This window comes from Puntigrus tetrazona, chromosome 25 (assembly GCF_018831695.1).
Source record: "Puntigrus tetrazona isolate hp1 chromosome 25, ASM1883169v1, whole genome shotgun sequence".
Taxonomy (NCBI): Eukaryota; Metazoa; Chordata; class Actinopteri; order Cypriniformes; family Cyprinidae; genus Puntigrus; species Puntigrus tetrazona.
The window spans coordinates 7,309,192-7,324,002 of record NC_056723.1 but is presented as its reverse complement, the minus strand read 5'-3'; the positions used below and the strand labels follow the sequence as shown (position 1 = coordinate 7,324,002).

At 36.7% G+C, this 14,811-nt stretch overlaps 1 protein-coding gene across 4 annotated transcripts in view; it reads left to right on the top strand.

The window, feature by feature from the left end:
* Positions 1-14,811, top strand: part of nav2b (neuron navigator 2b) — a 58,012-nt gene that overhangs the window by 2,480 nt on the left and 40,721 nt on the right. For 3 of the 4 annotated variants that reach the window (XM_043228374.1, XM_043228375.1, XM_043228373.1), the window contains exons 1-5: positions 4,915-5,101; positions 7,186-8,128; positions 8,225-8,337; positions 10,711-10,822; positions 12,248-12,598. In XM_043228374.1, coding sequence (XP_043084309.1) covers positions 4,930-5,101; positions 7,186-8,128; positions 8,225-8,337; positions 10,711-10,822; positions 12,248-12,598 — 1,691 coding nt within the window. In that variant the 5' untranslated portion in view covers positions 4,915-4,929. Of the gene's footprint in view, positions 1-2,033; positions 2,152-2,594; positions 2,648-3,396; positions 3,470-3,554; positions 3,808-4,578; positions 4,648-4,914; positions 5,102-7,185; positions 8,129-8,224; positions 8,338-10,710; positions 10,823-12,247; positions 12,599-14,811 lie in introns of those variants that run through there. The other variant, XM_043228376.1, reaches the window with a different exon arrangement.

Here is a 14,811-nt window from a genome sequence, read left to right as displayed (position 1 = left end):
GCCCTTACACTGCACCTCTGTCCCTCTTTATTCTGGCCAGGAAGCTGGAAAATGCCTCACTTTAGAGAAAATTGGCACTTAATGTGTTTTGGTTCTGTGCTTGTGTAAGGATTAAATTAACGTTTTAGACGCGGTTCACTGCCTTGTAAAACAACGCGACAATCGCAGTTGCTAGTTTGTTAAATATCTGCTTTTTTTGTCTTTGGAAATGATTGAAATTACTGAAAAAGTTGAGGAATGGAAAGTCCATTACATAAGTTTAGGGACTGCTTTTTGCTTTCTAAATTGTCCTACACAAATTTAACTGCGTATTTTTGTTGAGTTGATCTTGAAACCTAAATGGAGAAATGGAGTGTGGCATGTTTGCACAAAGGTTTTAACAAAAAGTGCTTTGGTGGTACCATAGTTTGGCTTAGTGTTTTGGTGTAGATTTACCATAGTACTTTGATTTTAGTACTGAATTAATTGCTGTAATCATAAGTTTTGTGATTCTTCAAATGGTATTAACATAGTAAATGTGTAACAAAAAAGCATAATACTTTTTTAACATTACTGTTACTTTTAACTAAAACTGGTTTCAGTAATTGAATTCTAAAATAAAATAAAATGTATATTAGATGACATTTAAATGGAAAAATAATGAAAAAGTGAAATATTTATGTGAAATAAAGCATTACTAAATGTACTTTTTTCTATGATTGATTGTTTCTGAACAGTTCTCATAATAGATATGGGAATATATAATAGATAATAGAAGTATTGACCTGATACTTTATCAATACACTTTCAAGTTATAAAAATGACTGGGAGGTCAGAACAGAACATGATGGGCATAAAAGCTAAGGTGGTCTGGTACGTTAAATGTGCTATGTTTGTTTTAATGTTATTACGTTAACCACGTAATGCTTGTTCATGTTAACATTAAATCTGGTTACGCATAGCTCTACCCTAAGTTTTTATTATTCAAGATTATTATTCCCACATGCTGTCCACCGCAGAGGTTTTGTTTACAGCGAATGGGTGGAGCGGTTCTCCAGGCTCTGTGGGCAGAAATACAAACAGCCCCCTGCAGAACTCACAAGTAGTCTCTGTATTAAAACCAGCAGTGGCTCCAGTTTTAAATGGCCCATGTTTGACTCTGATCTGCATCAAGTGCAGTCACACCAGTTCTTTTTATATGTACGTCCCATTTAGACATAACTAGACCAGCAACCAAACACCAAGAACCCTTTATTTCTGACCTCTGTACTTGTGGTACGGTCAGATACTAGGCCTTTTGAAACTGTGCTGCCTCCCAATGCTCACTTTGTATAGCTGCATGGGTCCATTTTATGGAAAGACAAAATAGTCATCAGGTATGTTTGGGATGGCAAAGTACTATAGTACACATGCTAATCTTGCTCTATATATACAATGCATAATGTTTTTATATGCATCAAATACTCAGTTCACAAGATCACACCGCATGGAATATTGTCACAAAATGCTCTACCTTTTTTTTTTTTTTTTATTCTTCTTTCAAATATTTATTCAAATAACAACAATTGTAATATTTGATGAGAAAAAAAAAAAAAAAAAAAAACAAATATATATATATATATATATATATATATATACTAAATGTATATGTAAATGTATATGTATATATGTGTATTCATACACACAAAACATTTAAATCCTTTATTGTTATTATTATTTGTTATTATTATTTTTATTATTTTTATTTTTTTCTTATATTTTAATCCAGAAATATTTGGATTAATTGGACACTATAGTACCATGCATTATGAAGTATTAAATTAGATTTTTAAGCTTTAACCATTTTAAAAATAATATGTACAGTCTGGTATTTCAAACTTCACTTTGACAGCCTGCTTATATTAATTTCCCTGTCCACACTCTAATATTTAAAAGGTAGCTTATGGACCACAATGTGGCATTCATCTTTCATGCATGTAAAATCTGAACCCAGAGTTAGACGTTAAGTGCCTTTTCCTCATTCGGTCTCTTTCTATTTTTCTTTGAATGAATAGATTTATACAGATTGGGCCAACCACTACCTAGCCAAGTCCGGACACACTCGCCTGATTAAAGACCTCCAACAGGATGTTGCCGATGGCGTTTTGTTGGCAGAAATCATTCAGGTTGTAGGTAAGATTAAAGATATAAAAATAATTTTCCATAATTCAACAACCCCCTCCTTCCTTAAGAAAAAAATTAATACATCAAACCTACAATTTTGCTCCACCGTACCGGTAATTATAACCATAATGAGGAGGTAGAGGAGGAGGACTGGGAAAGTAATGGACACACATGAGCATCAAAAAAACCTCCACCTTTATTATTTTGAATGTGTTTTGAACTGTTTTTATGAGATCAGTTTCTGAAAAGGCAATTTGTAGATGGTTTATGAGGCTACAAACTGAGTTGTGAACATTTTATTAAGCTGGAATAAAATAAACATTTGCCAGAAGAGGATTTCTGTTATACGTACAAAACCCTGATGACCACACCAAGTCGAAGATGTTTTCATAAAACCAACAGGTATAATATGGTGTTGCTTTAATTCAGTGCCGTTTCATATTTCCTTTCAGCAAATGAGAAGATTGCCGATATCAACGGATTCCCAGAGAGCCGCTCTCAAATGGTAAGACTCGAAATGCATTAGGAAAGAAACAAACCACAGACTGTCAAGCTCCAAAAAGGACAGAAAAAGCACCATAAATGTAGTCCATATGGCACGGGTTTTATATACAGGACGCTCTGAAATTGAACTCAGTGAATCCTACTGTGTCATATTTGATATGCAAAAGCCTAAATGATAATCAAAAGGACCGTTCTACAGAATCTACGACAATCTTTCAGTCGTCTGATTAAAGGGTTACTCCACCCCAAAATGAAACAGGTTTTTATGGGTTTGGAACGACATGAGGGTAAGTGATTAACGTCAAAATTTTCATTTTGGGGTGGAGTAGCCCTTTAGTAGTTTATGCTTTCAGCAAGTAAAAGGCTTTTCAGTTCAATGTCCTTCTTCAGATTGTACTATTTCAAGATGAACAATTTCTGGACTGAAGCAACTTAGGTTTGCTTGTCTATCCATTCATAATAAAACTATGCATTAAAAATCATCTTATTGTGACCTTACTGTTGACCTTAAACCCTGGTGTTAACCAGCGTGCTATAGTCTGTCGACTCGCCAGTGGTCAGGACATACATTGTAATGTCACAGGAACACCGCAGGATGAACCATCAGGGTTATAAACCACAAATCTTCCCTATCGAGCGCCATCTGTAGGGTTATATTCCCTGTGTAGTGTGCAGACCGGCTATGGTGGGGTCACATTTTCCAAGGAAGGCAAAGCTCTTGATGCATGCCCATGTTTTTCTCTTAAACAGATTGAAAACATCGATGCCTGTCTGGGCTTCCTTGCTGCTAAAGGGGTGAATATAAAAGGACTTTGCGCTGAAGGTGAGCTGACTTTTAACGAAACCAGTGCTTATTAATATTTGACCCAAGATGTCAGCAAGATTGTTCTCTTTATCTGCCAAACCAGAGATCCGCAACGGCAATCTGAAGGCCATTTTAAGCCTGTTCTTCACTCTGTCACGCTTCCGGCAGCAGCAGCAGACTTTGAAACAGGCTTCCAGCAATGTTCAGTTGCTCCAGAACCACCAGGCCCAGCAATGCTCCAGTCCTGCTCTGCCTCCTCACACTCCTCCCTGTAGCTCTCCCTGTCCTTCTCCCATCCACCAACACTACACCTCCTCCCCATGTGCACAGAAACCACAGACAGACCTGCAGTCCAGGTATCATTCTCCAACTCTCATAACCTACTGGATAGCTTTTTCATAAACATCGACTCCATAACAGCTGGATTGAATCAGTAATCAACTTTAAATAATATGGACGGGTGACAAATTATTTGATTTAGTACTTAAAGTTGCCAGTGTTACATTTTGAGATCATTTGAAAACATTACAATTCAGAGTTTAATTTAAAATAATTTTGCTTAAAAATATTTTTTAATAGTTGTAACTTTTGGTTTAGTGCTGTCAAAAGATTAATCACGATTAATTGCATCTTAAATATAAGTTACATATAATACATACGTTTTTGTTTACATAATGGGTGTATATAGTGTGTATATTTGTTATGTATACACACACATACAGTATATTTTTGGAAATTATGTGCGTATATTTTTACGTGTATATATTTATATCGCAAAAATGTATTATACATTAATATATTTAATACATAAACATAGGATATGTTTATACTTGCATGTGTGTGTATTTATATATACATAAAAAATATACACAGTTCACACTTTTATTTTGGATGCAATTAATCACATGAATTATTTGACAGCATTTCTACATTTCAACATTTCTAACAAGTAACCTTTCATTTCCATTTCTAACTTCCCAGTTCTGTTATATACAGTGTTGTTTTAATATTATTTTGTAAAAGCGCTATATATATATATACAGTAACAACACTGGTTATTTCTTCTTAACACTTCTTTTCTGTCCATCCCTTTTGCTTTCTCTTTTGTTTTTTTCTCAATCTTGAAGTCATCCCTCAAAAGGCTCCAATCAGAAAAAAGCTGTCAGACTCTCAGTTGCTCAGAAAAAGAACTCTAGGTCAGCTTTTTAACATTTCTATATCACACCATGCCTGATTGATTTACATCTCCTTGTAATCCCAATATATTACTACACAACAGCGCCATCTACTGGTGATCTTTTGATTCCTCACTATCCAGTCTTGTGTCATCGGTGCCAAAAAAGCATGTGAATCCCTTCAATAGTCATTTTGTTCTCGTTCATATGATCAGATGTGATTTTATAAAAAGGTCACTGGGGTTTATTTATATAATTGGCACTCCAGTCTTGTGTTTTTGCAGCATAAATAGTTATTGTTAAATGAGAAAGGATGAGCCTGTTCTGACTGAACTCTTTGTCAGGCTTCCGAGCCCCTCGGTTAGGGCGGGTGGAGAGAGTAAACCTCGAACCTCAAACACCAACAGACGCAGCCAAAGCTTCAACCAGTGTGACCGATTAAAGCCGCCAATCTCTGCCTGCGCTCATGAAAGAGGTGAGTTAATCACATTGATGTACACAATCTGAAATTCACGCGGTTTATGTAAGAGTGTATAAGAAGTTGTTGGGTAAAAGCTGTTATTAAGTGTGTATATTTGTTACAAGAAAAGTCCCTTGCTCAATAGCGCAATGAATTACGCACTGGTGGATTCAAACCTATAACCTTTTACCCAGTTCACAAAAGTTTTAAGAATTAAAAAAGAATTAAAAGACTTACATGTGAAAAACTGTAGTAGACTTTTCCTTGCTTAAACTGAAAAAACCAAAAAAAACTAATGACAGAAAATACAATTCACATTTATAATTAAATATATTATAAAAATAATAACTATTTAAGAATAATATATATACACAACTTTAATAAAACTAATACAACATTAAAATATGTAAGTAATTAGAAAAAACTAATTAAATGGACTTGGACTTTATGGTCAAAAAGGCATATGAAAGAACCATAAAGTACCATGAAGACAACAGTATAGTTATATTTATTTTTTAGACAGTCTGTAAGTGAACATTTTTGACCCACATATTTTTAGTATTTTCCTTTGAAAAATTTTTCTTGCACAAAATGGGTGATCTAAGCCATCCACCCTCCATTTGTTCAGTCTCTGAGTTGGGTAACTTCTCACAGCGTTCACAGTTTTATGATTGTGTAATTGCATGCTGTGTTGTTGACACATTTTTGGCCCACTGTCGTTTCATTATGGCAGGCTGGGTTAACTTCAGCATGGAGTTATTTAGGGAGATAAACCCTCTAACATGTCACATAGTTGAGTGACTGAGAATATGTGGATTTTTGTATTCAAACCAAAGTCATAAAACCATATAACGTAATTTCCCCTGTTTGTGCACAAATGATGTACATGTCTGTGTGTGGTTTGTATGGACTCTCTGCTGGCTGTGGTATGAAGATGATTATGATGATGATGAGAGGTGATTACTGCTCACTGATTCAGTTCGAATTAGTGTACTTGTGGCAAGACCAGAAGAAGAAGCAGAGAGGAAAAAGCCTGTGATCATGATTTAACTTTATACAGTGAGTTTGAAAAGTTAGGAAGACATGCAAGGAAGATGAGACTTATGAATTTTGCTCTTACTGCCTGTAAGGTAAGCAATGCTAAACTGAGTTTTCATGCTGGTAAATAACTTTGTAATTAAATAATACATACAAGGGAAACACAGGAAATTGGACATTGATTTTCCACTGCTTAAATTAGGGAAGTATTGAATGAGATCATTGAACTGAACACAACAGATTTTGGTTTCATGCTGATTTTATATAATATAATATGTAATGTAATCTCTAAAAATAGCTTTAATGATTGTCACATGAACAACTGTTTCTTGGAAATTATAAATGAGTTCTTTGGTCACATATATCAAGAAGTGCTTCACAGGCAGTATGCTTTTTTAAACAGCATGGATTTATCTCAAAAACAAAGTTTCTCGTCATTGTTTTCTCATCCAGTACGCTTTCATATTTTCAAACTCCTATAGTCGTCACACTTGCTAATGTCTATGTGTAACAGTCTGACTGCACTTGTTTTCTCTGTGGCTATTTCACCTCCCTACTTGACCAGTTGCCTGTTACAGTTATGATGTATATGAGCAAATAATATCATTTATTTATGAAACTAAAAAGGATCATTCACCCAAAATGAAAATGCTGTCATTAAATACTCACCCTAATGTCGTTACAAACCCTAAAGACCTTCGTTCAACTTTGGAGCACACATTAAGATATTTTTGATGAAATCCAAGAGCTTTCTGACGCTGCATAGACTGCTGTAAAAAAAATGTGTTGTAAAAATGAACACAAGGTCTTACAGATTTGATATGACATGAGTCATGAGCATGAGTAAATAATGACAGAATTTACAAATTCATTTTACATTATTGAAAATTAATATAATATTTGGAATATTTTTGCAAACTCTCAAAATAATGTTTTAAAGTAAAAAATTTTAAATGAGCTTTCATGCAGTAACAGTAAGTGAATAAAAACATCCTTTTAAATCTCAAAGTGCACCGTGAAGAAGACCTTCTAAAATGGTGTATTTCATCTTGAATTTGCAGAGAAAACCACACCATCACCCATAATGGTTGATCATGGACCAATCAACTCTTCTATTCCTCCACCCAGCTGCACCAGCACCTCTAAACCCTGGAGAAGCAAGTCGCTCAGTGCAAAACACACTGCTACATCCTCCATGGTCACGGTTAAGCAACCACTACCAGAATCTCTTGAGGTTCCTCCTAAGGTGATCGCCCAGAAGTCCATGCTGGAAAAGCTCAAGCTCTTCAACAGCAGAACAGGTTCCAGAACCTTAAAGGTTGTCAGTACAGAAGATGTCAGTGCTGTTGAACAAGAAGAAAGCCAGATCTGCCCCATACACTCTGAAGCAAATCCTGGAAACCAAAGGCCTGTCACTCCCAGCAGTTCCGGTAGCTCAAGTCCCAAGCTAGCGCTGAAGGGCATTGCGCAGTTGACACTTGGGAGGGCTTTAGCACCCAAAATAGCCTCTGCGAAAGTGACCGAAAAAGTTAAAGAGAAGTCAAAGCCTAAAGAGAAAGATAAGCTGAAACAGATTCCTGTTACAGAACCTGAACATCTAAAAGGAGATACCAAAACTGATGGACATGTTGCACACGAGACTAAGAAGTCTGTTCCCAAAGGAAGCAAAGCCAGGTCAGTCATGAGTGGAATTCCTAAACCAAATCAGGGAGGAAAGGCTTCAGCTACAAATAAGACTGTAACATCACCCCCTTGTGGTGTGGAGGGAGAACGGTTACGGAATGGAAAGATAGGAGGTCTTTCTGTGCATAAAGGGCAGAAAGACAACCGAAACTACAGCTCTACTTCTAGCTTACCATTTCCAGAGGGGAAAAATTGCCAAGATCTCACTCTTGGTGCTCAGACCAACTCAACAGCCAGCAATATGGTCAGTGTACAACTTCCACAGCTCCAACAACAATACAACCATCCCAACACAGCCACTGTCGCCCCATTCATGTACAGGTGACACCTTTATGATAACTTGAATGCATTATCCTAGATACTCCATCAGATTCTTATTGGCTGCAGACTAGCTGGTTGTTCTGTCACTTTATACAGTAGGTCTCAAACAGAAATTGATAAGACTGGGCTTATGGCAGGAGTAGAGGAACGGAGAGAACGAGCAGGCCTGTGCAGCAAATCCATCCATACTTCTCTGGAAAACCTGACAGGTACTCATTCACAATACTAAATATGTTAATATTAATATATATTAGTCCTGTCAAATGATTAATCGTGATTAATCACATCTAAATCGCATTTTGTTTGCATCATATATTTATATATATTTGTATGTACTTATACCTGTGTATATTTATTATGTGTATTTCAATGAACACATGCATGCATCAATTTAAGAAAAATGAAAAAGACAGTCGAGATTGTTTCAAAGCAGCCAAATATCATTCCACTGAACATTTTCTGCTGAACAAGTGTTTGTTACTCTTAGGTAGTTACTCACTAACTCTAATGCCTGGTTTGGACAAGGTTGTTCATGGTCTCTGATTATTTATGAATAAGTGAGCACTCTGAGGCCAATGTCAGGCCGGTCTGAGAGTTAACAAGAAAACAAAACAGCTCTCATCTGCATGCAAAAGGCTATGGATGTCAAGGAGTTGCCAAGGCCTACCAGCATGTGTGTGTGGGTGTGTGTGTGTGTCCATTCTCAGTCTGTCACAACTTTGTGTAGAGAAAAAAACTCTTCTCCACAGGGGAAGTTCCCTGGGCTGGTGTAGACATGAGAGCTGTATTCTAATTTCCCCTCACTTTTCCATGGAGGAAAGGAAAAGGCAGGACCGAAGTCACAAGAGCTTCTTTCACGAATCAATCGGCACATTCTCTCGGAAAACAAGTCAGAATGTGTCAGACTGACCATTTATCCATCTTAATAGAAGAGTAGGAGAGTCAGGGACGTGTTGCCACCAGAAGAAAAAAAAAGCTCAGGACATTAGTAGCACTGTGAAGTCATCGTCCTCAACCAAGACAAAGACCTGCACCACTGGAAGCTGACCTAAATAAATCGTCTTCTAAATGGACCAAACAGGAAGTCATTGTCAGTTGGCATCTCCTCTCAGATCAGGAGGAACAAGAGATGGGCCTTATGAGGACAGCTCAGGCGACTGCTCCAGTCTCGGGAGAAAGGACAGGTCTAGCGGTGTAGACAGTTCTGGAGGACCTCCAATATCTTCTAAATGGTTGTCTGAACACACACAACCAAGGGTTTTGAATGAAGGGGAAGTTAACACATTTAGCTGTGTATATCAGCTACATTTCAGCCAACACTCTTGTGTGTGGGAAGGAATTGCTCGTGTTAATGAGGAGATACTTCTAACCATGTTGGATATGTTTGAGAAGCATGAAAGTAAGTAGATGTGTGTGTCTGTTTTAAAGATTTAACCAAGAGACTTTTAGCACACCTAAAGTCTTGATTATAATTTTCTGGGGCTTTTTGTAGCGAGAGTGATAGTACAGAGAGAAGAAATGGACCCGCGTCTTTTATATTAGCATTTGTGCAAATTGATAAGTCACATCTCTGTTATTCTGTTCTTAACAAAGTCTTGTTTTTTTCTTAGTTGAAGTTTGGAATTGTTGGCTTAAAAGAGAAAAATGACTGTGGAAGATGATATTTTTGCTATGTACGTTAGCTGCCAGGCCACAGCTTCAGTAAATCAGTTGTTCTCTGACTTTGTTATTAGCAGTGATATTTTAGGATAGTATACTATTATAGTTTTTTTTAATGCTTTTTAATTTATTTATTTTTATTTTTTTCTATCATTCTCTAATTTAAAAGTTTGAATAATTGTGTTGTTTACTTAGATTTAAAACTTAACTAAACAAAAATGATGATAACAACACCTAATAAAAATCTGTCATCCGTTAGCTTAAAAGACAGAAAGTAGATGTTTATGCTAATGTATGCTAACATCCTACTTGAAAACTATCATTGCATCCAATAAAGCCGAAATCAATCTAAATGCTGTTTTTGAACAAAACAGTTTGTTTTAAGCAGTTAAAGAGGAAGCTAGTCTATTTTTACTGAAATAGCAGCTTGTAAACAAAGATTTAGCATTAGCTTCAGTGAGCAGATCTGAAAGAGGTTGTTTGTGGCTTTTACTGCCTGCAGGAATGTACTTTACCATGGCACTCTTTCTTTTACACGTTTTACCTCCTGAGCCCCTTGTGGACCCCTCATGATCAGTAAACAGCCGTTAATCCGAATGGCCAAATCCCAGCTCACCTATGGCATATACTGCGTGTTTATTTTTAAGCAGCAGTTGGCTAACGTTTCATTGGTTAACACCGGTGCAAGAAAACAAAAAGCTCTTTTACAGAATGCTAGGAGATTTAACTTCACATGCAAAAGAGGCAGAGTTCGAACTGTGTTGCTAATACAGAGTTTGGTGTTGCTTCATTTACATTATCCCATGATTTTCAGAGTTTTGAAGCATTTAAGGTGTGTGAATATGTGTGTTCGGACATGCCTTAGAGTTACAGTAGCAGCTGTTTGCAGACTGTGGTGATATTGATGAGTCTGGATTTCTCAGGTGAGGACTCTGAAACCAAGAGGCTACGTACTGTGAAAAACATCGCTGATCTGAGGCAAAACCTGGAAGAAACCATGACCAGTCTGCGGGGGATGACTCATTACAGTCACAGGTAAGAACATTGGGATGATTCAATTTTTGCTGATTTATGATTTTATGATTTTGTGGTCAATGTTAGTTTTACTCATTAAGCATCAAAATTATTTTTTTTTTGTCATTAATCTCTTACCCCCATGTCGTTCCAAACCTTTAAACACAGTTTAAGAAATTTTTGATCAAACCGGAAGGCTTGTGACTGTCCTATTGACTGCCAAACAATTACCACTAAGTCATCTTAGATGTATATAACTTTCATCTGTTATAGAAATGCAATTAGAGTTATATGAAAAATGTCCTGATTTTCCAAACTTTATAATGGCAATGTTACTAATTAATTATTACTTGTAAAAGCTTTACAACTAAAACATTCATACATTTTCTCTAAAGTATCACTGCTACTTTTTTTACTTTTTCAACGGAAACTAAGGATTTTTCAAAACTATGTTTTTGTGGAAATCAACCCAAAGGAGTCCCACTAGTGGTAACTGCTTCTCACTGCACTTTTTGTCTAGTTCATGCTCAGAATTTAAATGACTTCAGTAGACAGTTCAGTAGGGTTGAAGTACAACATGACATTAATTATGACTGGGCACAGAGATCACAGCACAGTTCAGAAAGCACCCCATTGTTCCCGGGTGTGTGAACCCTTTTATCTCTGGGGGTTTGAGAACTGCTGAATTCTAAATGGCTTTGAGGAAGACAGTTTGATTGGCATTAGGAGCTGATTTGGGGGGTGCCGGGTTTTTGTCTTTTGCTGTGATCAGTTTGATGCGTGTCTCGACCTTTCAGGGTACAAAAGCTGGCCGTGAAATCGCCCGGGCCGCCTACTGCCTGTTAATACTGGATAAAAAGCTTGTTTTAATATTCCAATGAAACCCTGTCCTGACAGGATGCCGAAGATTGCCAGAAACAGAAAAGACGTTTTTCTTTCTTTGAGATAAAATATTTTCTTAAAAATGAAAAAGTCACAATTTACTCACCTTGTATCATTCCAAACCCCTTGTAAAGTTTCCAAACTGTTTTATTTTCTTTGTGGAAAGACAGAAATGTAAAGTGCAAAATGTCAATACTGAAATATGGTCAGGTATGGCCCTTGCAGTGTCTTGTATTGATTTTGACTAATTCAAAATATTAATAAATGCAATAATATTACATTAATAATACTAAAATAAGATTGTTCCCTTGATATTTCAATGATGAAAAAGACTTCAAAAAGTTATCAGCATATAAAACTCATTGTTCTGTAACATTATCAATTGAAAAGAAATTGTTAAATGATACTGTTTGCACTTATACAACAAAAAGCTTACTTTTCTGCGTTACATACTCAGCTGTATTTTCTGTATCAAAGTGGCAAATAGCCCATGAGTCCTATAGTTTGCACCATTCGAATGCCATTAGTAATTTCCCATGTGTTTCTTGTCTGACTTTCACCCAGCACCTTTGAGACGACTTTTGACAGCACCATAACTACTGAGATCAACGGGAGGGCTTTGCTTGCCCTCAGTTCCCGTCCTGCTTCTGCATTGCCATGGCGACTGGGCTCATCCAGCCCTCGCCTTCAAGCTGGTGATGCCCCCTCTTCAGGAAACGCATTTGTACAGCATGGCGGTGGCTGTGGGCGGCACATACTCAGGCATCAGACCTGCCAGCACAATGAAGTCCTCTGCGACCTTGAACTATCAGAGAAGGTGGAGGAGCTGGAAGGCGTCGCCATGGAAACAGCAGGGTACATGAGTGATGGAGATGTCCTGGGCAAGAGCATGAAGATGGATACTGTCACCAGTGGGTGAGTGTGATTCGTTGCAAAGTTTTAAAATTTTGATAAATTGATAATAAATCAGCTTTAATGATATTTGAGCGTACTGAGATTACTGTTTCTGCTTGGCCATTTAAGAATGTTACATTTGTGTCATCTACAAAAAAATTGTGGAGGTAAATATTTTGTTAATTAAATATTGGTTACTACATTTTTCTATTTCCTCTGAGGAGGCAGTGCCTCCTCAAAATATTAGAATTAGAATATAGAATATAGAATATTAGAATATTGAAAGAGAAAAATTTGTGGTACAAAAATAAACAATAAAAATATTACGAAACATTACAAAGTTACAGTGACCCCCTAAAGTATGCGGTTTGAGGTGATTGAGGATGAAAGTCACATGAGAGGAATCAGTGTGATATGATTGGATATGACTTGTTATGATCAGCTATTCATGCGATAAATCCTGCTTGTGTTCATTTACATTCCTCGCTCGCAGATCAGTCGAAATGAACAATATAATGGCATCTTAAACGAGACTTAAAATGGCATAAAAACATGATCTGATGATGTGATAACTACTGTAAGAAATGATGCAGGTAAAATACAGGTAAAATTGCATCTTTCTCCTTCTGCCTCTGGGTGGCACTCTTTTACTGGTGGTTTTACTAATTTATTTTGAATGAGCTACTTCCAAACGACTCTCAAATGATATTATAACTACTTTTTTTTTCTTTTTAACCATTCTTTGGTTGAAAAGAGCCATAGCATTCACATTAAGTAAAACAATTCAAAGGTGACAATTAATAACAATTAATTTTGATGACATTTTTAACAAGTTATTATGCACTATATATCATAAAACACAGTATTAATATGTGTGTGTGTGTGTGTGTGTGTAGCACAGTGTCTTGACGCGCCCTGCGCTGAATTCCTACTATGTCCCATGAGCGGCTAGCCACAGCTTTTTAGCATGTAATCATGTAACACCGATCCAGCTTTCTTTATTCCCATCGCTCTTTCATTGTGTCGTTCACCAGAAGCTCTGCCAGTTTTGCTCGCATGCTCAAAGTCCTTGTATACTGCTGTGGTTTGTGGCAACATGCAAATTACAGTATGTGTGGATGAACTCTTGGCCTTGTTTTGGACCATATACAATAACATCCCCAGCTCGTCTGCTTCTGTGTGTTGCTTTAAGCAGCTACTGACGTAAATGTGTACATTGGGGTATCACAACTGTGCGACAATACATTCATGTTAGCAGTCGTTCTGTTCATATGTCTTTTATCAGCTGTTCATTTGGCTGTCTGTCAGCAGGACATGAAAACGCAACATGTAGCCCGTGGCAAGAAGACAGGAGTCAGGGGTCATGGGAAATATTCATGGTTAAATCCTGAGAGAGGGTGAATGTATGAATATTTGTGGAATGGAGAGAAAGAGTGGTTGAATTTACCTCGCAGACATACATTTAGCTGACTTTCATGGAAAAATCGACGACCTTTTGACCCCGTGGAAGAGATATGAGGATACATCCAAATTTGGAAATGCGACTAAATGCACAAATTCGGCACATGTAGCAGTGTACAAATAATCTTTCCCTAGTCCTGTTCAAACAGGAATCAGACAGACACCTTTTATTGGATTCTCATATTCCTTCTGCTCAGTGCTGAATTCCAGGAGAGTGATTCTGTCACCACAAGAAAATCTTTGCGAGACATTTGATCATAGTTGGAAAGCTTTTAAGCCCAATTACTGAGACCATATATGGATGGATTTTGAAGCGCAGTCAACATTGGGTACTTACAGCAAATTCTGTTTCGAAAACCTGATGCTTTGGTTTGGATTAGTGCCTTTTTACTGGCTTATCTTAGTATCATCTTAGTTACATGTTTGAATAATCGGATAAAGGCAACATAAAAGGGAGAGCATTGGTAATATCCATTGAGCATCTGTTTTATTTTGGCTTATTTCATCTGATGGTTTTAACTGAATGATACAGTACTTTTTATGAGAAAATATGTAGGACAGGTACTGTACTGTACTATTTGATTAAAGTGCTAATTTTATTTTAATTGCTTTTTTAATGACTTTTAACTGAGTAAATAATTTGCAGGAAAACATTTAGGATAAGATTCGATTTAATCCATTCATAATTGATTGAAATGTATCTTTTTAGAATGAAAAACAATTATATAGAATTTTTAACTAATATAATTCATATGAAAACGTATGATCGGAAT